Source organism: Acomys russatus, chromosome 12, assembly GCF_903995435.1.
Source record: "Acomys russatus chromosome 12, mAcoRus1.1, whole genome shotgun sequence".
Classification (NCBI taxonomy): domain Eukaryota; kingdom Metazoa; phylum Chordata; class Mammalia; order Rodentia; family Muridae; genus Acomys; species Acomys russatus.
In genome coordinates this window covers 38,785,286-38,810,060 of record NC_067148.1, presented here as the reverse complement: position 1 = coordinate 38,810,060, position 24,775 = coordinate 38,785,286, and the positions used below count along the sequence as shown (strand labels likewise).

At 46.9% G+C, this 24,775-nt stretch overlaps 1 protein-coding gene across 1 annotated transcript in view; it reads right to left on the bottom strand.

Annotated features, from left to right (window-relative positions):
• The window catches only part of Inpp5d (inositol polyphosphate-5-phosphatase D), a 110,994-nt gene that overhangs the window by 44,935 nt on the left and 41,284 nt on the right, over window positions 1–24,775 (bottom strand). The window contains exons 3-6 of the mRNA XM_051154270.1: window positions 15,627–15,777; window positions 12,846–13,017; window positions 10,581–10,736; window positions 3,800–3,887 (exon numbers count right to left, since the gene is read on the bottom strand). Coding sequence (XP_051010227.1) covers window positions 3,800–3,887; window positions 10,581–10,736; window positions 12,846–13,017; window positions 15,627–15,777 — 567 coding nt within the window. The remainder of the gene's footprint in view (window positions 1–3,799; window positions 3,888–10,580; window positions 10,737–12,845; window positions 13,018–15,626; window positions 15,778–24,775) is intronic.

The window sequence follows — 24,775 nt, the reverse complement described above, 5'->3', positions numbered from 1 at the left end:
AAAGATAGCTGGGTGGGATGGCACAGACCCTTTAACCCCAGCACTGGGAAGACAAAGGCAGGCGGCTCTTCTGTGAACTTAAAAAAAAAAAAAAAAAAAAAAAGACAGACAATCAAAACAAAGATATTTTGGGCTGGAGACACGGTTTAGAGGTTAAGAGCACTGACTGCTCTTTCAAAGGTCCTGAGTTCAGTTTCCGGCAACCACATGGTAGCTCACAGCCATCTATAATGAGATCTGGTGCCCTCTTCTGGCCTGCAGGAGTTACATGCAGGCGGAACATGGTATAATAATAAATGAATAAAACCTTTAACAACAACAACAAAACCCCAGAGACATTCTCTGGTTTATGGGGGGTTAGGAGTGAGACGCAAATCCCACTGCTGGTAGAGGTTACCACCCTCTAGCCTGCTGCTACTCTGTTCCCTTTCCAACTGCAGACACAGGCCGGCTCCCCACGCTGCCCACTGGACTTGCCCTGGCCACTGCAGGCCCAACCCTGGAGAACTGATCTTCCTCTTCCACTACTTCAAAGATTTGGAGTCTGATCTTCCATTCAAGCTACTTGGATACTGGTGTCTGGCAGCGCCTATTTTGCCTAGATTTGCTTTTTACTTTCTTAGAAATTAACCTATCGTTCACTAAGGCAGCAGAGAGCCAGTTACCACCACCACCACCACCCACCCTGCTTGCCATGAATATTTTTAGTTGTATAAATAGAACACAAATATATTTTCCTTGTGAGATCTTTGTGGGAGACTGAAATAGGCCGCCTCAAAATACTCTTCTCTGGCATATTTCAAGATGGCTATTCAGAGCAACTGTAGACAGGAGCAGCTTTGAGAAGCTGTCCTTTTGTCAAACAAACTATAGCCAGCTCTGTTTGCAAGGCCAAGGGTGATGAGGGTCCCTTTCTGCCCTCTCCTCCTCGGCCTTGTCTGCCACTAGGGACACTCATGTGCACAGGACATTTGGAGCAGGAAGATACCAGCAAGACCCTTCAGCTATTTGCTTTTCCTCTTCATTTTTTTTTTTTTCCAATCAGAGTCTATGTTGCCTATACTGGCCTAGAACATCTGGGCTCAAGTAATCCCCTGCCTCAGTCTTCTGGAGAACCAGGCCCACAGCAGGTATTTATTACCTTGCACATTATCAAGGCTGCTATCTTTCCAGGAAATTTCCTTCCACGTGGCTGTGCAGCTCTTGGGAGCATTTTTTGTGACATGCCCACTTATGTGCCCAATCCTCCATCATCTTGCTCCAGAGATTCACGATAGTAAGCCTTCAGAGTCATTTGAGCACCCTCTACAAGCTCCTTGGCGGGGCTATTTCTCCCCGGTCCCACTGGCCATGAGTGATGATCAGCAAGCGTCCTTTGGGTTGACATCCTCCTGGCTTGATTCCTGCCTGCAACCATGCACCCTCATTCTCACACTGCTCTGCAATATGCTGTCTCCACACAGTAAGTGAGAATGCCGGGAGCTCACTCCACAGCAGCTGCTGCACCACGGACAGAAGTCCATGCCTTACTTTATTGTGCCACGTTTCGCCATCTTTCACCAGCCATCTGATTTCCTCCCTTTGTTTCAGGGACACGGTGACAGTACCTACCCTCGCCAATGCTGCTCGGTGCTCCCGTGACTCCCTAAGCCAGCTTCCCACACAGAGGACTAGTTGAAGGATGCAGGCAACTTTTCATTTCCTTTTTTGTTTGTTTGCTTTTGTTTTCTTTCTTTTTTTTTTTTTTTTTTTCCCCTGAGACAAAGTTTCTCTGTGTAATAGGCCTGGCTATCCTGGAACTCACAGAGATCTGTCTGCTTTACTGGGGTTAAAGTTGTGTTCCACAATGCCTAGCTTCTCTCTGTCTCTTTTTAAAAAATTCTTCCCTCATACAATATACATCCTGACTGCAGTTTCCCTTCCCTCCACTCCTTCCAGCCTCACTCATCCTCCATTCCAGTCAGAGAAGAGCAGCTAATTGTTCTATACAGCTCGGCTGCCCTTCAGAAGGCAGCTTCCACTCTGGCCAGCTGAGGAGTGAGGCCCTGTGGGTGTCCCTGTTACTCCCAGAGTCAGTCACCTGCTTCAATCAATCTCTCCCATCCAATAAGATAAGAAAGAGGAGCTGAACAGCGGTTTTCCTGGTTACCCACGGGGCAGCTTTCCTCATGTGTATGGTCTATCTCTTACCTACTGTCAGTGAGCAGCCCAATTCATAGGTTCCCCCCACTCAAAGGCTAGGGTAAAGGGGCTGGGGAGAAGGCTTAACTGGTAATGTGCCTGCCACGCAAACGTGGGGACCTGAGTTTAGCCCTTCAGCATCCAGGAAAAAGCCGGGCTTGGTGGCAGGCATCTGGAACTCCAGCATGGGGCATGGAGGTGGGGTAGGATGGAAGGGGGACTTAATCCTTAAAGCTGATTGGCTGGCCAGCCAACCTGAATCTAGATGAACTCCAGATGCTATCTCAGAGCCAGTAAGATGGCTCATCAGGTAAATGTTATGGCCAAGGCCTAAAGATGGCAGTTTGAGCCTGAGTCTCATAAGGCAGAAGGAGGGAACCAACTCCTTGTAAGTCTACCTTCACACCTGTGCTGTAGTGCACACTCATGGGTGCATGTGCGGACGCACACATTACAACAAATACAATATAACAAAAAGGATATGATGGAGGGCAATCAAGGAAGACACCTGACACTGACCTCTGGCCTACACATGCAAGTACATGAACACGTGTGCATGTATATATTCATATACATGTACCAAATACATACACACTCACCACTCTCCTTCCACACACACAATAGACTTCAGCCAGGTGTATTAGCAGATGTCTATAATCCTAGCACTTTGGAAGCTAAGGCAGGAGGCGGTGAGCTGGAGGCCAGCTTCCCAAAGTCAACAATATATATACAGCAATAAAATAGGTCTAACATTTATTGCTTTGATTTGCCAATCCCTACTATTTACAACAAACCATGTTTGTGGTTTTGGAGATGTTGCCCTCTCTGACCCCTAGACCACGCTGCTCTATCTCATGTTCTCACTTTGTTGTGGTTATTGTTTTTCCGAGGCAGGGTTTCTCGATGTCCTCAGTTTCCTGAATGTCCTGGAACTTGATTTGTAAACCAGGTTGGCCTTGAACTCACAGAGATCCCTCTGCCTCTGTGTCCCAAGTGCTAGGATTAAAGGCATGCGCCACCATGCCCTGGCTCCATGTTCTCACTTTTAGCAATGCTATAATATAATGACTTAGGTCTCCTTGGCTTGATTTTAACTTTATTTAGGGCACTTTAAAAAAAAAAAAAAAAAAAAAAAAAAAAAAATATATATATATATATATATATATATATATATATATATATATATATATATCTCAATTGATCTATATTGCACCTGACCCTCATCTCCTGTGCAGCTATGAGCAGCTGTGGAGGAGCACCTCCTAGGGTTAAATGCATGCCTAGGGTTAAAAGCATGGAGAACCTCATGTTTTCCTTCCCTTTCAACTTCTGAGGAGAAATTATGGGAATGGGCCTGCTAGCTTCCTCACCTAACACCTGATAGGAGTACTGTCTGAAGTTATAAGCTGACACCAGGAAATGCCTTTATGGAAGGACCGGGATTCTGCCCCACCCCCTCACTCCTCACCCTGTTGTTTACATTAGACCAGCAAACTTGGGCAGGTAGTGCATTGGCCTTTCAGAGTCCCTGGGGTGCTAGCTAGCTCTTCCCTGCACCCCCTGCACCCCGGTATAATAGTTGCATCCAGTTGCATCTTTCCAAACCCAAACCTCTTACCTGAGGTCGTGGGCGAAGGCCTGGGGAGAGCTGCTGGTCAAACAACCTCTGCAGTGATTCCAGGGATGGGAGGGTCCTGATGACTTCCCTGGGAGCGGAGGAGCAGGGTAGAGTTCAAGCATTAGTGGGAGCTGGAAGCACTCAAGGCAACACGGGTCCTAGCTGCAGACAGGTCACACTCAAGTGGCAACTCCTGTAACTGTTCCCATAAGGACATGCCTGGGCAAAGATCAGTCAGCCTGTCAGCCTAGCCCACCCTCCCACCGAGACCTCGACCCACCCTTACAGGAGCACAACCCACTCTGCACTGTACAACCTGTACAATGTTTCCAATGTGGAAACACAAAGTACTCTAAAATTACTTAGGAGCAGGCTTCTCCACTTTTAGTAGGAGTCTCTGTCTCTGTCTCTCTGTCTCTCTCTCTCTCATTAAAAATGCAAATGTCTGGGTTTCACCATAATTTGGTCTGGAGAGCCAAATTTATTATTCATTTGCTTCTTTATGCGTGTGTGTGTGTGTGTGTGTGTGTGTGTGTGTGTGTGTGTGTGTGTACATGCATGCAGGGGCTTGAGGTTGACATTAGGCGTCTTTCTCCATCACACTGCACTTTATGTTATGGAGGTAGCGTTTCTTGATGAACCCAGAGCCGGCCAGTTCAGCTAGTCTGTCCAGCCAGCTTGCTCCAGAGACTCCAGGTCTCCAGGGACTCCCTGTCTTTGCTTCCAGCACACATGTAGTATTCCAAGTGAGCCCCACACCCATCCAGCCTGTCTGTGGTAACTGGGGATCTGAACTTATGGGGATCCTGAGGCTTATGTAGCAAGAACTTTTAACCACTGAGCCATCTCCCGAGCCTCCTGGAAAGCATACTTAAAATATGCACCATATGAGTAACACTAAATGGACTGAGCAGATTGCATTCATAAATTTATATATGTGTGTATGTGTGTGTGTATATATATATCAATAAAGAATATGAGACAAGAATTTAAATGAGTGGAGGGGATTTGGGAGGAGGTGGAAGGACAAGGAGGGGAAATTATGTAAGTACAGTGCTCATGAAATTCTTTTTAAAAATGATAAAGAAGCCAGGCAGTGGTGGCACACGCCTTTAATCCCAGCACTAGGGAGGCAGAGGCAGGTGGATCTCTGTGAGTTCAAGGCCAACCTGGTCTACAGAGCAAGTTCCAGGACAGCCAGAGCTATTACACAGAGAAACCCTGTCTTGAAAAACAAACAAACAAACAAACAAGAAAGAAATTCTTCTTAAAAATGATAACGAAACCAAGAAGAGACTTGATACCCTATGAGCATATACAGGGGGAGGAGGTCCCCCTCAGTCACAGTCATAGGGGAGGGGAGTAAGGGAAAAATGGGAGGGAGGGAGGAATGGGAGGATGCAAAAGATAGGATAACAATTGAGATGTAATATGAATAAATTAATAAAATCTATTTTTAAAAAATGGTAAAGAAGGCAGGCAGTGGTGGCACACACCTTTAATCCCAGCACTCAGGAGGCAGAGGCAGGTGGATCACTGTGAGTTTGAAGCCTGCCTGGTCTACAAAGTGAGTCTAAGACAGCCAAGGCTACACAGAGAAACCCTGTCTCAAAAAACCAAAAACAACAACAACAACAACAACAACAACAAAAAGGTAAAGAAGCGTGGTGGTGCACACCTTTAATCCTAGCGCTCAAGAGGCAGAGGCAGGTGAATCTCTGAGTTCCAGGACAGCCAGGGATACACAGAGAAACTGTGTGTGTGTGTGTTTGTAATAAAACAAACAAATAATAATTCAACTTTGGGGTGCTGGGTGGGGTTCCCTGTGTTCAGACTCAGATCTGATAGCTGAAGAGTGTCACATGTCAAAATGGTTCCTCTCTCTTTCTGTTATTGTCACAGCCTTACAGCATAGTGGGATCTTTCTTTTTTTTTTCTTTTCTTTTCTTTTTTTTTTTTTTGTTTTTTTAGACAGGGTTTCTCTGTATAGCCTGGTTATAGACCAGGCTGGCCTCGAACTCACAGAGATCTGGGCTGCCTCTGCCTCTGCTGTGCTACCACACCCAGGTCATAGTGGGAAATTTTAAGTTTGATTTTTTGTTTTTACATGTTTAATATTCTAAAGTTTTCATCGATGTCTGGAAGTTTGGGTTACTTTGAGATCTTTGTCATTATAAGTAGTGTCCTGAACAGTGTAGTTCAGATAGCCTTTCTTTTTTTATTTCCAATTACAAGTTTGGAAGAAGCAGATTGTAGCTCTATTTCAACAGCCCTTGTGACAGCACTGGTGTCCAGGCTGGCAGGAATGTTACTGGTACAACGTCCTGACTGCCTTCTCTATTGCCTCGTCTGCTACCTTGTTCTTCCTCCCCTTTCTTTCCCTCTGACCCTCCCCCAGGGTCTCATGTAACCCAGGCTGGCCTCATACTTGCTATGTAGCTGAAGATGACCTTCAGTTTCTGTTGATTTTCCCTCCATTTGCCACGTGCTAGGATTATAGGTGTGCGTCGCCACACATGGTCTAAGTGGCAGTTGGTATGGAACTCAAGACTTTGTGTATGCTATGTTTGCGCTCTAGCTCTAGATTTTTTTCTCTCTTTAAAACATCCAATAACAATTGAGATGTAATATGAATAAATTAATAAAATATATTTTTTAAAAAACCATCCATAATAATGTCATATGTTAGGACTGAGCATACCTGGGGTCCTGAGTGGGCTCCTATACTAATTTCCAATGCCTTTTAAAAGTATCCTCTGTGGTTGATTTCTGATATATTTCTCTCTAAATAAACTATCTTTTCCACCAACTTTTTGTTGGGAATTTGTCATTTTCATATGTTGCTATAGTGTTTACTTATTGCTCCTGCTTTTTATTTAATCTAGGCACTGTGCTTTTTTGGTGCTATTACGTTGTTTTCATTCTAGATGGATTAGATATCATTATAAAGTGATTTATAATTTTTTAATCCCCTATGATTTTCTCTAGAAATTCCTTGTATAGTATAGTTGGAAACTGATTAGTATTTCCAAAGGAGCAATTATTTGCTCATTAAAAGTTTCTCTCCCTCTCTCTCTGTCTCTCTGTCTCTCTCTCGCTGTGTGTGTGTGTGTGTGTGTGTGTGTGTGTGTGTGTGTATCTGTGTGTGTCATATGCACAAGTGAGTATACAGGTGCACCTACACCTGTGTGAAGGAGGCCAGAGGTTAAGTGTCCTGCCTATTCTGTTGCAGAATATTTGATCCCATTGTGAACCCTGAGATTATGAACTGTAAAAACCTGTCTTTTGTTTGGTGTGGTTCAGCCCTAACACACGCCCAATCCAAGAACTTTCTGTGATTATGGTGTGGCTGAGCTTTCTGTAACCTACCGAGGTCAAGAGGTAGAACAAGAAACCAGTTGACACGGATTAAAGAGTAGCAGGGACTGTGAGTTGAGAGGTATTTAAGACAGTGTGGATAAGAAGGGACTTTTGAGCTCTGAGCTATCAAGCTCTTTGTGGCCTTTAGCTTTTTGGCTTTTCCTCCTGGGCTATCAGCAGAGCAAGCTTTTGCCTTTGGGCTTCGGGCTTTGAGCTTTTTGAGTTTTCCTCTGGGATGTGAGCTGAGTAGGAAGGTCAGTTGGGTACTTTCTCTGCCTCTTGGAGTTAACAGGTTTTCACTACATCATCTGGCTCCTGAGTCTTTATTGGTAAAATCGAACATTTGGGATTTTTTCATTCTTTATAACAACTCTGTCCTCTTTGCCTCATTCCCTTGAGACAGGGTTTCTCATTGAACTGGAAGTGAGGCTGGTGGCCAGCCAGCCCCAGTGATCCTCTTATTTGTCTACTACAGTGCTGGGGCTATGGGTGAGTTTTTTAAAGCTGGGTATAGTGGTGCATGCTTATAAACTAAGCCTTGTGGTGACTAAGGCAAGAGAGAGAGGGGGGTCAAGTCAGGATAAACCACATATTGAGACCCTATCTCAAAAAGAAGGGGGAAAAAAGCAAGTTTTAAAAATTAGAAAAAGATGACTGGAGAGATGACTCAGCAGTTAGGAGCTAGCTGCGGTCCCAAAGGACTAAGTTCAACTCTGAATGCATGTGGTTCACAGTGCTTTGTCATTCCAGTTCCAAGGAATCTGTTGCCCTCTTCTGGTCTCTATGGGTACATGCATGCACACAGTACACATACAGAGAAGGAGGCATACACGCAAATAAAAATGAATTTAAAAATAATAAAATGTAGAAATAATTTTTTTGCCATATGAACATCTATGTCAATGATCCCTTTATTTTAAAAATATTTTAAAATTTTCTATTTTGTGTATATGAGTGTATATGCACTGTGAGTGTGACTTGTGTCCACAGAGGTCAGCGGAGGACATCAGACCCCCTGGAGCTGCAGTTCCGGTAGTTGTGAGCCTCCATGTGGATGCCGGGAACCCAATGCAAGTCTTCTGCAAGAGCAGCAAATATGCTTAACTGTGGAGTCTTTTCTCCAGCCCCTGGTGCCTTTGTTTAATCTGTCACTAAATTGCAATTTTCTGTATGTCGGCTCATCTTTACTTTATCTTAGTTCTTAGGACAGGGTGCAGGGGAGCCCCTCCGTTAGAGCTTGTTAAAGGGTAAGGGGACAAATGAACTAGCGAATACACCTAGCCTGTCTAATCGAAGCACTTTCGGCACTTGGTCCCTGCGGACTATACCTGCAGGGATGCCAGGAAGAATGGGAGACAATTTGTTTCATCTTTCAGTTAAACCAAGTCTGATCTATAAAAGTCTCCTGAACAACTTGAAGTTAATTACTCAATAAATAGCTACAGAAGCTTTTTACACTGGTATGGTGTGCCAGAGAGGCAGGCATGTCAGGGGAGCTGCTGTCACCATAGTGATAAGGTGAGGCACGTACGTGCTGGGCAACTCAAGTATTGTGGGGAGCTGTGTGTGGAAGGGTCTGGACAAAATCTAGCAAGGACACAGCAAAAATCAGGACCTGTGTCCAGGCAGAAATAACAGCTTTTTATGAGCTGTCATAAAATGATATACTTTTTTTTTTTAAAATAAAAGACCAGTTGTATGTATTTTCCCCTAGTGATAAATGATTTGTAACAATGGAACAAAATAGACCATTGAGACCTGTAAAAATGACAGCCCTGAGCCCTGCTGGGTGTACAACAGCATCCGTTCAGTGGAACAAAGGACTGGCAGGCAATCCGAAGACTGCTCAATTTGTCCAAGTAATTATTTGTCACATTTACCAGTTGCACTTGCCTGTGCCTTTAAGAGCCTTTAAATAGAATAGTGAATTAGATTACTGATGATGGGAGACTCCTTTGTGAATATTAACCACGCTAAGGTTGGCGCAGCAGCAGAGAACTGGAATCCGCTGTAAGTGTATCAAAGCCCGAGGCAGCAGGGCTGGCTGCAAGCCCTCACCCACAGGGAACACTCCCCACCCTTGTGAGGGGTTTGCTTCTGATGGCTTTCAGGTGCTAACCTTTCCACACCGAGCTATAAGCATTTAAAATAGTCCTTGCTGACTCCTCACATTGCAGACCAACCTGATTTCTCTCCTAACAATGAAAGTATAGTTATGAGGTTTTGTTTGTTTGTGAGATAGGGTCTCTCTGTCCTGGAACTCACTGTGTAGACCAGGCTAGCCTCAAACTCCTAGAGATATGCTGGCCTCTGTCTCGCAAGCTCTGGGATTAAAGGTGTGCGCCACTGTGCCAGGTGCCAACCAAAGTGTGTTTACGTTTGTAGTTTATTTTAAGGTTGATGTAATCCAAAATGTACAACCAAAAGAAAAAATTGAAAATCATAAATTTTACCAACTGGTCAGTCATTCAGTAATGTCAGTTTTGGGGAACTGGTGTCGGCTTACTTTAAAAGCTGCCGTCACCGGAAGACTTGAGCCGTCAACCACCCACACACAAAATGACTTTAATTTATGCTTTTATGTGCTGGTTGGATGTGGAGGCTGTAGCAAAGGAGGAAGAGTGGTAACAAAGCCTGAGGGCTTGGCCTGCTGAGACTGCTCAGCAGGTGAAAGTGCTTCTGTGTGAGTGTGACAGCCTGCGCTCAGTCCCTGGATCCCACATAAAGGCAGAAGGGCAGAACCTACTCCACAAAGCTGCCTTCTGTCTTACAGACACCAGGGCACATGCATGCCCCCTCTGCCTCATGGCACCTATATGTCCCCCTCCCACGCCACGGCACATGTGTGTCCCCTCGATACACCATCACACATGCATGATTCCCCTCTCTTTTTTATACACACACATGTATACGTATACATACACACATATAACATAGGTTTTTGTTTTTTAAGGACCAGGTCTGAGGAAATGAGCTGGCAGTGTCCTCCTTTCTTTACAGAGAAACTGCCTCTAATTTACTTGGGTTAAAAAACAACCAAACAAACAACAAACCAAATAAAACAAGATAAAAACATTTAGCATGCACACGGGCCTGCACCTCAGCATGCATATGTGCATCACTCCCACCCACCCCCCGAAAAAACAAAAAAACAAAAAAACCAAAAACCAACCAACCAAACAACTTTCCCAGCCCAGTTGGAGTTTAAGATTCTGAGAACAAGAGCTTCAAAGAAGCATGGAGCTTTCTAGACTCTGGCACTGTCCAATTACTGTGAGTGCAGCAGAGACATCTGGACAGAGAGGAGAAGGCAGGGTCACTCTAATGAGCGCCTTCTCTTGCTGTGGCCATCCTCCTGGGGGTGGAGGTGGTGCCATTATCCATGAAGCTCCCCTCTCCCTCCCTCAGGGGCTTCCATTACCCATGGAGTTCCTTGCAGAGCAGTGACATCAGCTTCTTCAGGTGAGGAAGGTTGCTGGAGCCTGTCTTCACAAAGTCCGTCTTCACAAAGTCAGAGTCCAGGACGAGCTGAGTGCTCAAATACTCCTGGATGGCTTTCAGGTGCTCCTCTGGGAGCCTGAGAAAGGAAGTGAAACCCAATTCGCCCATTCCAGCCACAGCAATGGTAACTAACTGAGGATTCCCAATCTCTGGTTGAGACATGTTTGGGGGAACCTGTGAGCCTTTGTGAAGAAGATCCCTTGGGTGGGACTCCAGAGGCAGAGGAGTGGATCAAAGATATTTTGTTTTGTTTTTTGAGACAGGGTTTCTCTGTGTAGCCCTGGCTGTCCTGGAACTCACTCTATAGACCAGGCTGGCCTCGAACTCACAGAGATCCACCTGCCTCTGCTTCCTGAGTGCTGGGATCAAAGGTGTGTGCCACCACTGCCTGGCTTTTTTTTTTTTTTAAGAGACAGCCTCAGAAACATATGGAGGGGCAGCTCTCTGTTTCCTCACCTCATACATCTGGACCCAAGGGCTGGGAGGACATCTAGCCTAGAGAAAACAAGTAGGTCTGACCCTCATGCCAAGTCTGACTTCACAATCAATGGTGACCCAGAGCACTACAGTATAGAGGGGTAGGGGTCACCCTGGGCCTCTTTCAGAAAGTCAATATATTATTAATCTTGTTTTCTCAGGGGTTGGGGGGTGAGGGTGGGATAGGGTGGCCTGTGCACCCCAGCCTGACTTTGAACCCTTGATCGTCCTGCCTCAGTCTCTTTAGTGCTGGCACTAGAGGGTTAAGATCACATCCAGCTGGCTTCCCACACGACACACACCCCATGCCCAGAGTCTGTGTGATTAGGGCAAGGAAGGTGAGAGCCGGTAGTGGAAGTTCAGGTGGCCTGACTTTCTGCATGCCCCGCCCCTGCTTTGGTCTAGTTTCTTCAATTTACAAAGCAATGAGGCCAAAGGGCAGGTGTTTGTATTTGAGTGTTTCCCACTCTGGGACCCAAGCTGTCTTCCTTCGGTCAGGCTGTACTGCCTGATCACTGCACCACCATCGCATATCCCAAGGGACCATGTACTCCCTGGTTCCAGCTCTCTGTCTCTGTCTCTGTCTCCCTCTCTCCTTCCTTCTCTGTTTCTCTCTCTCTCTCTCTCTCTCTCTCTCTCTCTCTCTGTTTCTTTCTGTCTCTCAGTCCCTTTCTCTCTGTCTCCGTCTCTCTCTTTGTCTTTGTCCCTCCCCCCCACCCCCCGTTTCTCTCCATCTCTCAATCCCTTTCTTTCGGCTCTCCCACTGTCCCCACATTTTTGCTCTCTGTCCTTCTCTGCCCTCATGGCTCTGTCCCCATCTCATCTGTCTGTTTGTCTGTCTACATGTCCAACCATCCACCCCTAACTCCTCTCCCCTTCTCCCCAAATAAACTTTCTTATACCAGATATGTTGCGGTGGCCTAATCATTATTATAATGCTTAGCATCCAGCCTTTCCCTCAGTTCTTGATGAAGTTCTATGAATAATGTCACTTGGCTGTAAGTTTGTGGTGCCATCCTGGAGCCCCACAGGAGCTGCATGAGGAAAGAGTGAGTAGGCAGCCACATTGGATGTCCTGGGGCTCAGGGCTACTGTTTCTCAGACTAGGGTGTGCTATGGAAGGGAGAGGTCTCCCTAGAGCCGACTGTGACAGGATGCAGTGGGGGCAGCCTTGCAGAGGGATTTCCCATGAGAAACACTTTAGGAACGTGGGCAACCGTGGGTGTGGAGGTGCCATCCAACCACCCAATGGCAGTGACCTTCTAAATAAAAAGCAGTCTTGCACTTACAAGGAAAAAAGACCTAAAATTATACATATATATATATATATATATATATATATATATATATATATATATATATATATCAATACGAGAGAGAGAGAGAGAGAGAGAGAGAGAGAGAGAGAGAGAGAGAGAGAGAGAGAGAGATATTCCTCTCACAAAGATAATGATGAAATAGACCATAAAATCTCACAGGAAAAATACAAAGACCCTGATAGAGAAGTGGGCTAAGGACAAAAATGACTTAGGGGCCAGGAGATAGTCCTGACTAGAAATACAAACGCTGGCTTTCAACTTTACTATTCATAAGGTGATCGGGAAGGCTTGCTGCTCCCTACAGGCAGTGTCCGTGAATGCTTTGGTGCTAGATGCTAGGTACCAGGCACAGGACAGCTTCCCAGGGGACCTTCCAGGTAGAAACTGACCCGCTGGTGTCCATGCTCTGTAGTCGTTGAATCAGCGTTTCGGAGAGACTTGGCCTGGTGGCCTCAGGGGCCCGGAGGTTCTCTGTTGGAGGAGGAAGATCCTTGGCTTCACAGGGCCCAGCAGCCATGGGAATGTTTCTGGGAGGCAGCTCCGGTGGTGACAAGACATTTTCTACCAGGAGAGCGGCAAGAAAAAATGCCATTGGTGAGGACACCGTCGACACAGCCCTGCTCCACATATCTACAACAGCCCTGTGAGGTCCAGGCTACCAAGTTCCAGGCCCCATCTGTCCTCCCATTGTTCCTATTCCTGCTCCCTGTATCCGTGCTGACAAGACAGGGAGCCTCTTGAGGCAGATCCGGTTTCATGATCCTTAGACCTAGGGCTTCTGGCTCAGGTCTGTTCTACCATGTTGTTTAGCAAAGACTTTCTAGGGTCAGTTGTCCCTGAGAAGTACAGGGACACCTGCAGATGTGTTGGTCATGGGTGGAGCCATCAGCAGATCTGCAAGACTCTCAGGCACTACAAAGGGTAGCTAGGGCTTAGGGGCAGGAAATGGCGCCCATCTAACTGCCCCTTCTCTCTCAACCACTCTCTCTCCGCCCCCTCACTTTTACTCTCCTTCTCTCTCCATTCCCTCCAGCCTCAGGCCTCTTTTCCCTCTTCTAAACCCTCAGAAAGAAATTTAGAAAGTAAGAGGTCCTCTCACTCAGAGACCTGAAATAGCAAACAACTTGACGTTGGTCTGAGAGATTGAGATCTCTGCCCACTCCTTTCAAATTTCCTTCATGTGCACAAAGGTGACTGAGACATTTAGATGCAGGACTTCCTGCCCAAGCCTTCCTGACCCTCCAATGGCCACCCTTGCTCCCAGCCACAGCACTGGCCAGGTGACAGGAACAAGGGGACCTATCCTTCAGTCTGTGCGCACGTCCCTCCCTTCCTCTTCCTCTCTAGTTTGTGGAGGACAATTGACTTTATCTTGTTTTAAAAATATTTTTATTTATTATTTATACAGTATTATGCCCACATGTGTGCCTGCATGTCAGAAGAGGAAACCAGATCTCATTATAGATAGTTGTGAGCCACTGTGTGGTTGCTGGGAATTGAACTCACGACCTTAGGAAGAGGAGTCAGTGCTCTTAACCTCTGAGCCATCTCTCCAGTCTCCTGAGGCTATTTTGGCTCAGGAACTGTAGTCCCTTGAGAAGACCCAAGACAAATGAGACGCCTTAGCTCTGGGTCTTATAGGTGACCAGGAGCCTTGTTTGGGGAAGTGAAGCCAAGGTCAGCAGATTGGGTTTCTCTCTGGAGCTTTTATAGGAAGCATTGGGGGTTTGCCTTTGATAGCATGCCATGGGCAGGGCAAGTGAGAAAAAAGCAGGGTGGCCTGAGGGAAGTGAGAGTGGCAAAGTGTGGAGGCCACGTCTACAGGACAAAGCCAAGGCTGCCATGTGGCCTTCATGTGAGCTGCTCAACAGCTGCTGCTCTCTAAAGGTTAGACAGAGGGGACATGGTAGTCCCCATCAGCAGGCTCAGAACTATGGTCATCTAGGACCTGTCTTTATCCTGGCCCTCCTCTGCTGCTCCTTCAGGCTGGAGAGGCAGCTCTCCTGGCTGCCCTTTGGCAGTTGGCTTGAGTTGAGTAAGCAGGAAGTCGGGGGTCTCCAGGGAGGCAGAAAGTTGAAGCAGAGGGCAGGTGACCCACAGCTAGCCCACAGTAGAACAGGATGCCTCAAATGTGCCAGGCATATGGTCACCAGGGCCAGGCAGGCCAGGCCTTGGAGGTCAGCATTGAGGTCTAATATCTTCCCTAGGGAACCTGCCATGAACACACTGACCTGCTGTGTAGCGTAGGAGATGATTTGTGGGCTTCTGTCAGGCAAGAAACCTTTGAGATGAAAAGAGGGCGTCTTGCTGCAGGGCTCTCTGCATACTTGTCTCTCCATGACCACCTCTTTGTCCCTTTGCCTTTCCTCACACACTCTTGCGAACTTTTTTCCCCAACATATTTTAGAAGCCTCTTTATAGATGGTGGTGTTTCACTACGTAGCCTAGGCTAGCTCAAACTCACGCTCTTCCTGCTTCAGCCTCCTACATTTTGGGATTGCTGTTGGCTTGTACCACCATGGCCATTTTCATTGTCTTTAACGATAGTATATGCAGATGCCCTTTTTCCACCCTCCCACTTAGGTGCAAGGACCGCCTTCATTGTTTTCATTATAATGATTAAATTGATGGCAGCTTCATTTATGTGGAGTGTTTTCTGGAAAGGGCTCATCTCATCCTGCGACATCTTGAGGGATTAATATGTGCTGCTATCACCTAATCTACCTAAGGGCAAGCTTGTGGTTCAGAAAGTCCAAATCACCCAAAGCCACAAAGGCGACAAGCCAGAGAGCAGGAACTCTACTCCATTACTGACTTCAGAGCCCATGGTTCCAACCCATCATCACTATGTTATGCTCACCCGCTGCCAGCGTGACCTCTATCTAATCCAGCGGTTCTCAACCTAACACTGCGACCCTTTAACACGGTGCCTCATGTTGTGGTGACTCCAACCGTAAAATTATTTTGTTCTATTTCATATCTGTAAATTTGCTATTGTTATGAATCATAATATAGATATCTGATAGGCAGGATATCTGATATGTGACCCCTGTGAGAGGGTCCTTTGACCCCCCAAAAGGGTGCTCAAATCTATAAGCGCTGTGAGACTAGACCGGCAGAGTCCCGCTGGCACCTCTCCATCCTTGCTATCCTCTCCTTTCCCTTCCTACCAGTGTCTTCTTCAGCCTCATCGGTGGCATCCTCCTCCTCCAGAGGCACTGGGTACTGCAGGTGGGTCACCAGCCCCATGTTTTCCTTCTTGTAAAATTCGATGAGCTGGTCCAGCTTTGTGAAGAACCTCATGGGGACACCTTCAGATGCCTGAGGACAGAAGCCCAGACAGAACACACTTTAATGAGAGTGTCACCCAACCACAAAAGCCACCTGCAGCAGAGAGTGAAGAGACTGGGAGTGACCGTATTCCAGAAAAAGCCTCAGGCTCCCCACCCACACCTCACATCCTGTAGCCAGTGGCTCCCAGGAGCTTTTGCAAAGGTGCAAATAGGGGTATTTTTAAAACTATTGTTTTTCTTTCCATCTGTTAAAAATGATTTCTGTAAGTATTTTCCTATACAAATATAGTATATTTTTAAATTATAGCCAAATTAGAAAAATACATTAAAAAAAAATCACCTATAATCTCAAAGGCCCAAAGAGTTCTATTTTTAATACTTTAGGTATGCAGTGAACAGAGCTATTTTTTACTCCCCCTCCCCAAAAGACCATTTCTAAAAATTATTTTTTATTTTTGGTACTGAAGACTGAACCCAGGTCCTCACACATGCAAAGCACACACAGTCCTAGCACAAGTGACACTCCCAGGCCCAGACTATTTGTTTATTAATTACTTATTTTTGACAGTGCTGGGATTGAACCCAGGGCTTTACACATTGCTAAACAAGCATCCTGCCGCTGTACTGTATCTCCTACCTCTGCCTCGTGGGTGCTGGGATTAAAGATGTGTGTCAGCATGCACAGTTGTTGCCTGCCCTTTTTAGCTTTCTTTTGAGGCAGAGTCTCTCTAAATTATCTATACTGGGTTTGAAATCATCTTCCTGGCTCCACCCTCAGAGAAACTGGGATTAAGGACACATACCACCACACATGGCTTGTTTATTTACTTAAGGCTTTTTTAAATAGGGGTCTGGCTGCGTAGCCTAGGGTGGCCTCAAACTTGCAACTGTCCTCCTGCCGCAGATTCTCAAGTACTTAAGAAATGACAAGCTTGTGCCACCACAATTATTATTTTTAAACATAGGAAAATTCATTCTCGTAATTTTTTTTAATGTTTTAATTCTATTTTTGTTTATTTTTTTGAGACTGGGTCTCATTATGTAGCCCTGGCTGGCTTGGAACTCACAGAGATTTGTCTGCCCCTGTCTCCTGAGTTCTGAGATTAAAGGTATGCACTACCAGACTTAGTTTTTTGTTGTTTTTTTTTTTTTTTTTAAGATTAGAAGAATTATTTTATATGTATGATGTTTTGCCTCCATATATGCATGTGTGCCATGTGAGTGCAGTGCCCATGGAGGCCAGAAGAGGGCATCATATCCTTGGACTAGGGCTAGAGATCACTGTGAGCCACAATGTGGGTATTGGGAGCTGAACCCTGGGTCCTCCGCAAGAGCAGCCAGTGCTCTTAACCACTTGGCTATCCATCCTGCTCTAAATTATGTTTGTTTTTTTGTTTCAATCAAAAGTCAGAAAGTGGTCCAAGCAACAGAGGACTCTTCACTGGTTTGTACCTTGCTGTTCATGAAGTAGGTGACTCTGCTCTACTGTTCTAGTACTCTGGGACCAGGGCTCTTGCATGTGGGTGGAAGAGGGAACTCCTGCAGGAAATCCAGCCCAGCCCTCACCAAGATGCCCCTTCACACGTGGGCATACCCTTTGCTACAACACTATTCCTACAGGAAGCCAGATCAGAGCAAGAGACCAAGCTACTGCGGGTGATGAGATGGGCAGCACACACCCCCTTTCTCTAAGGAGTCTTCTGTGACTTCGCAGGGCCACAATCCTTCCACTTGGGCCTGCAAACACCAAGGGTCTGCTCATAGTTCACTCCTGTCTTTATTTTATTTTAAGACAATGTCTTACACTGTAATTCAGGTTGGTCTCAAACTCATAGCAATCCTCCTGCCTCAGCTACCCAAGTGTTGGGATTACAGGCACGAGCCACCAAGTCTAGCTGTCCCTATCATCTTAATAGTGGCTCTCATGTCCATCCTCAGGTTTAGAGATGAGAGACTGAACCATTTCTCTCCGTGCCTTGCTGAGAGAGACCAGAAAGGCCTGTAGGAAGAGGCCAGTCCTTGCCGGAGGGTGAGCAGGCAGTTGAGTCAATCAGCTCTACATTAGATTCCTATTGCTGATGGCTTGACAGCTTCATTTGGGAGCTTGGTAGGACCTTAATCTGCTGGCTTCAAGATCATAGGAGAATGGGACAGAATCAGGCATCTTGCCAACTTGATGGGATTAAGACTTGCTGTGGATAAAGGTTAGGCTTATTGAGGTGGGAAGACCCACTCCAATTGTAAGTGACACCATCCCATGGGGTCCAGTAATGAAGAAAAAGGGAAACGCAAACTGACACCAGTGTTTATCACTCTCTGCTTCCTGACTGTGGACACTGCGTGACCAGTTGTGTCTCTTTTTCCTGCTGTTCCTTCTCCATCATGGCGCACTGTATCCCCTAGAACTGTAAGCCAAATCAAGCCTTTTCTTCCTCCAGTTGTTTTGCTAGGTGCTTTTGTCACAGCAGAGAGACAAATAGTTGATACAACTAGGAGGCTCTCAGGCTTGTCTCTGAACCCTGACTCCTGGGTCTTCCACTCTATAGTGAGGGCACGTGGCCTTATGTGAGAACAGTCCCTGTGGACTCAGGCTGTCCATGTGGGCTCCCTGCCTCTTTCTGTCTGGTTCTTTCTCTCTTCAAGTGTACTCGTGTGCTCATGTGCATTGTACACAAACATACAAACTGTGTGTGTGTGTGTGTTCATGTACTTGTATGCACACACACACTGTACGGCTTAGGCTGTTTTAGTGAATTTATAGAGAGCTTAACAAAACCATTTGTTTATTCTTTTCAGTAAGCTCCCTTGTTTTCTCAAAGCCCCAAGCTGCTTATGCCCTGTACGCACTGCTAACCACCTGAGTTGCAGCCCCTGCCAAGACTTCCAGAATAGTCTTTCAGTAGTTTAAACACAAACAAGAATGGAATAACAAAAATAATCTGATGAGATGTAAGACCTGGGAACTCACTTCAGAGAAAGCAGCCATAAGTTAGACAAGCAGTCTTGTCAGAGAGCGTTACGGCTAGTGGATGACATGCCACTAGGCATTTGGAAAGAATATGAAAATATCAAAGAAATTCGAGGTGGGCTGACCTGTGTGTGAGGCTGGGAAAGGAGTCTCAGCAGGGGGATGGGAGTGCCTGAGGACTGCATGTGTGAATGCGCATGCGATTTGGGGTCTAGGAGGCCAGCAAGCTGAGATGCACATTATTTATTGATGATGGAGGTGACAACAGAAAAAAAAACAACCCAGAAGCTGGAGCTATGCCACACTGTGGAATTGTGGACATGTTCATTGTGAAAAAATGTAAAACAACGATGAGTGAATAAACAGGCTGTGCATTAAGCAAGCAGAGGAACAGGTTAGCTAAAGGAATCCTGCAGGGAAGAGGCTGGAGCTGGAGGCAGCTGTCAATGCTCAGAGCTGGTAAATCAGGCATGCGTCTTCTGGCCACTGGTTGTGCTTGAACCTGTCCTGGAGGCCAGGGAGTAGGGCCTGGCAGGCCAGGGCTGCTGACTGCCCAGATGGCACAGGCTTCCAGGAACACAGGAATCACATACCCGTTGTCACAGCACCCCCGAGAAGGGATGCTTTCCTCCACCTCCCACAGGCACCACTCACAAAGAGTGGGGTGGTTTTCACTGTCTTCCCAGTCCATAGGTGGGAAAGGTAATCCCTATACTCACATGTAAACGACATTTGGGGTGGAGCCCCATGTTGGTATCAGCGGCTTTTTCCCTTCTTCATTGATTAGTTTATTAAATCACTTTATAGCCTGATGGCAGACCCCTTCCTTCTCCCTTCCCAGCCCCACCCTCACATCCCCTTCCTCCCCTCTGCTTCTCAGAAATTGGTACCAATCCACCCTGACACATCAAGTCCCAGCAGGACTAAGCACATCCTCTCCCACTGGGGCCAGACAAGGTGGCCCAGTTATGAGAAAGGGATCCAAAGGCAGGCAACAGAGTCAGGGACAGCCCCTGCTCCAACTGTTGGGGGGCACACATGAAGACCAAGCTGCACATCTGCTACACATGTGTAGGACACCTAGGTCCAGCCCATGCATGCTCTTGGGTTGGTGGTTCAGTCTCTGTGAGCCCCATGGGGCTAGGTCAGTTTCCTCTGTAGGTCTTTTTGTGGTGTCCTTGACCCCTCAGGCTTCCTCAATCCTTCCTCCCACTCTTCCACAAAACTCCTTGACCTCCACCTATTTGTAATAGCCAGAAACTGGAAATAACCTAGATGTCCCTCAACCAAAGAATAGATAAATAAAATGTGGCACAGTTACACAATGGAATACCACTCAGCTATTAAAAATAAGAACATAACAAAATGTGCCGGCAAATATATGGAACTAGAAAATACAATCCTGAGTGAGAAAGACAGCCCAGACTGAGAAAGACATGCATGGCATGTACTCACTTATAAGTGGGTGTTAGCCATAGAGTACAGGGTAGCCATGCTACAACCCACAGACCCAGAGAAGCTAAGTAACAAGGAGAGCCCAAGGGAGGATGCTTGAATCTCACTCAGAAGGGGAAATAAAATAGACATCTGAAGTTGATGGAGGGAGGGAACTGGGTTGGAGAGGAGGTGGGGAGGGAAATAGAGGTAGGGATCAGGTGTGGAGAGAGTCAGGGCAGGGGGAAGAGGGCTAGGAGAGAGAACAGAAGTCAGTGGGGAAGCGTCTCTGGGAAGTGGGGAGGCAACTGAAAGTCTGGGGGTAACTGCAGCTGAGACTTCTAGCAGTAGGGAATACGGAGCCCTTCTGTAGCCAGGTGGGACTTCCAGTGAAGTTATGGGGACACCAACCCACCACAAAACCTTCCACCCAAAATTTGTTCCACCTACAGGAAGTGTAGGGATAAAGATAGAGCAGAGATAGAAGGAATGGCCAACTTGAGACCCACCCCATGGGAGAGAGCCAATCCCTGACACTATTAATGATATTCTGCTATGCTTGCACACAGGAGCCAAACATAACTGCCTTTTGAGAGGCTTCACCCAGCAGCAGATGGAAACAGATGCAGAAACCCACAGTCAGAGGCTCTTTGAGCAGAGTAAAAGCAATCTCAGCTCACGCTGACTGTCTGGCCATATGATATCCTGTGCCAGGTTATGATGGAGCAAGAAGGCCTCACCAGATAAGGGAAGAATGACACTTGGCTCCTAGGCATCCCACCTCTGGAATGGTGAGCCAAATAAGCCACAAACCTCAATTTGTGTGTGCTTTGCTGGGACCTTGTTCATGCAAGGCAGATGCTCTACTACTGAGATGCCCAGTCGTTAAGCTTTATTCTTTATAAATGACCCCATTTGTGGTATTCAGTTATAGTATCCAAAATCATTTATTTACATACATGTGCTGTGAATATGCACACATACAAGCACAGCTGAGGTGACAGACAGGCAGATGAGGCAGGGAGGCAGAGATCCCAGCCAGAGCCCATTCGACAGAGGTTGTATGTCCACATTACAATGTAGTAGAGTCACTATCTGGGATCCAGGGCTCAGGGACAGCTGCGAACGCTTCTACTTCTAGTATCCAGAAAGAATACACGGCCCTCTCGAGGGAAGCAAATCCCCATGAGGTAAATTTCAATTGAAAGGGAGACCTGTTATGCCACATGGGCCAGCAGGAAGCAACTTTTCTCTACAGACAGCAGACACAGGTGGAGGAGACAGTGAAGGTAGGGGTCCCAGGAGGCCAGAGAAAGGGGGCTCATGGAGGCATGGTTCAAAACACTATCTTCTTATGTCTTTGCTCTTGGCAGTGTAACTTGGTGGGTTAACAAAGATTCTCCATGAAGCATTAATATTCAAAGCACATTCTAGAGAAAGGCCATAGTATAAGGCAGGAGTTGTAGAAGGTGTGAGCTAGGGGCAGACTTAAAAAGTGGAGTCTATACAGGTGGGCGGGTGCCTCTATCCCTTTAGCCATATAGTACAGAAAATAGTAGCCTATCCATGACACGTCATTCTTTTGTTGTTGTTTGTTTTGTTTTGTTTTTGAGACAGGGCTTCTCTGTGTAATAGCCCTGGCTGTTCTGGGACTCACTCTGTAGACCAGGATGGCCTCGAACTCAGAGGTCCAAACTCCCAAGTGCTGGGATTAAAAGACTACGCCACCAGTGCCAGGCTGCCATTTTCACTTCCTCCTTACAAATGGCTCTAACATGGAATTGTGAGGAAAACAAAACCACCTTTTCTTTCCTAAATTGCTTTTTGTTATTCCAGCAACAGGAAATAAAACTAGGGTAGACATCTTCCTTAAGCTTGGGGTTGGAAATACAGAGAAACTGTGAGGGATGGGGGATGGGCCACAGTGCACCCGTCCCTGTCACCTTAACCACCCCCCCACCCCCCCCACCCCCGCAACAGTCCCAAAGGTGGTAGTTTCCCAACTATTTTAAAATGTAAAATGTGGCCAAAGAAGTTGTCATAGGTATTTGTCAGAGTACTAGCAAGAAGCGGATGCCTTATAAAACTGGAGTTTGGGAAGAGTTTGGTGGATGAAGGAGTGGAGTCCCAGAGCCAGCCGCAGAGGGAAGCGGTTTACTTCACCCCCTCCCCACCCCCCAGGAGGATAGTGCTGGAGCCCACAGGGCCTCACAGGGAGGGATCCAGGGGCACAGGACGTCGACCCTCACCCTGCTTCTTCGTTATCTTCCTCTCACCGTCCTGCCCCTGCCTCTCGGCTGGGGCTCCCACAGGCCAAACCCAGTGGGAATGCAGGGGTGGGAACGAACCTGTGTGCAAACAGATATTCTCAGCGTGTAAATTCATGACAGGAGAGCAGCACCTGTGTGTCACGTGAGACATGGGCTCCGATAAAGAAAGGTCTGATCATGGTTTCCCTGCCAGAGGAGGGGTGTGGCCCTGGATTCTGAATGTCCTGGCGAGCAGCTTTTGTTCCTCATTCTGCAGCTATGGCCTTCCTTAAAAGATGCATCAAATCATTTTGAAATAGAGAAGGAAGGCCAAAGGTCTCATGTTAGCTGTGTGCTGCTACCACGATTCTGAGCTGTTTCTTGATGTACCCTTACTCTGCCCCTCAGGAGGTGATGCCCATGGACCATGAGGTTCCTGCTCCATGGTGACTCTCCCTTTCACTTGCCAGGAACGAATCTCATCTCTCTTTACAGGTCAATTAGAGCACATGGCAGGCAGTTTGGTTTAGGAAAAAAAATTAAGATGAGCGCATACAATAAAAAATGTTTTTACCATGGTGTTGGGCATGGCACATGCTTAGTGACTGGTGCCACTCCATCAGGCCTTCTCCTTGGCATCAAGCAATCCCTACTTTAAATAAGCTTGTAACTGTGATCTCCCAGGCTCGGGGCTGACCTCTCTTTAAGATTTGCTTAATCAACACCCTGGGAACAGAATTTATGTTCAGAAACAAAAGTCACACACAAGGGCTGGAGAGATGGCTCAGCAGTTAAGAGCACTGTCTGCTCTTCCAGAGGGTCTCAGTTCAATTCCCAGCAACCACACGGTGGCTCACAACCATCTATAATGAGATCTGGTGCCCTCTTCTGGTGTGCAAACATACATATCACCAGAACACTGTATATGTAATAAATAAATCTTTAAAAAAAAAAAAAAAAGCCATTCATAAGAAAATAGGGTAAGGATTGCTTACGTTTGCAAAACAAAATGTAGAATATTCCTTTGCCCCCAATTAATTAATGTCTATAAAGAGCATCCAGAAACAGCATTTTTTATAAAGGCCTTTGCAGGCAGCACCTAAGGAGCCCATCTTGGTATGCACAGCTCACTCGGCCTCAGAATATAATCGCAGTGCCTACTTCCCCAACAAGCTCATAAGGGCCTTGAGAAACCCAGGCTTATAGCTCGAGTCTTTCTTACAGGGGAAGCCGGTGGAACACGTAACAACAGGCTCCACCACTGTTCTGGGATATCTTCCACTTCTTGGTATTTACCAGGTAGCAATCTCTTGAAAGGTACAAAGGAAGGCAGGCACAAAGCTTTGGGTGCAAAGGGCTACTACCCTCTGGCTTGGGGGGAGTGTCAGGACGAGAGGGTGTGTGCATGTGTCTTTAAGACAAAGGGCATATGGTGTTTAGACTGCTTGCCACTTTTGCTTTTCCAGGTTCTGTCCAAGGGATGAGCAGGAAAACACTTTCCAGGGGGAGGGGGAAGCAGGCCAGGGAGGTCAGAGCCCTAGACAAGCTAAAACTTCCCAGGGGATAATTTTAATGTCAGCACTGTCTGCCATCTCTAAATGCAGAACCGAAATACGACTGGGCACAGGGGAGGAAGTCTGCCAGCTGCTGAGCAGGAAGTGTGGGGCTCTGCGGGGGGTCACTCCTGAAGGTTTGGGCAGGAAGTGTGGGGCTCTGCGGGGGAGGGGGGTGTCACTCCTTAAAGTTTGGGCAGCTTTCATTTTAGATGGATGAGACTATCCAGAGCTGGAGCAACACCAGCACTTGGGAGGCAGTGGCTGGGGTGGGGGGGATCAGGGATTCAAGGCCATCCTTGGCTACAAAGCCAGGCTGAGGCCGGCCTACCCCGGTTACCATGGAAATTTCATAGACAGTGTGAAATAAGGGAGCCCAAACCAAACAAGCCAAACAAAAAGCAAAAATACTACATCCATGCACTTATTTCAGGGCCAAAGAGAAAGTCAGAGGATAGGGCTTTGGGAGGGAGCTGAAAATCTGTCCATCTGCTGTGCAGGGCTGGGGGGTAGTGGGGGGTCCCATTGTACTCCTACTGTCTCTGCTCCTCAGTGAGGGCCCTGTGTCTGCAGAAGTTGGAAAGATGGTGAAGTGGGGGCAGGCCTGGGCTATCAGTCCAGGCCTGGGAGTGCTCCACGGATACAGCTTACACAGAAGAGCTGAGAGTGTGCTGGCTGCAGGAGGGTCAGGAAAGCTTAGGGTTCAGTTGGCCTGAGCAGGCCTTTGTGTTTTGCTCTGAGCTGCTCAGCACACAGTGGCCCCGTCTGGCCTCTCCCATCTCTGCAGTCATCAGGTGGCTATCTCTGCCCCCTTTCTGTCTT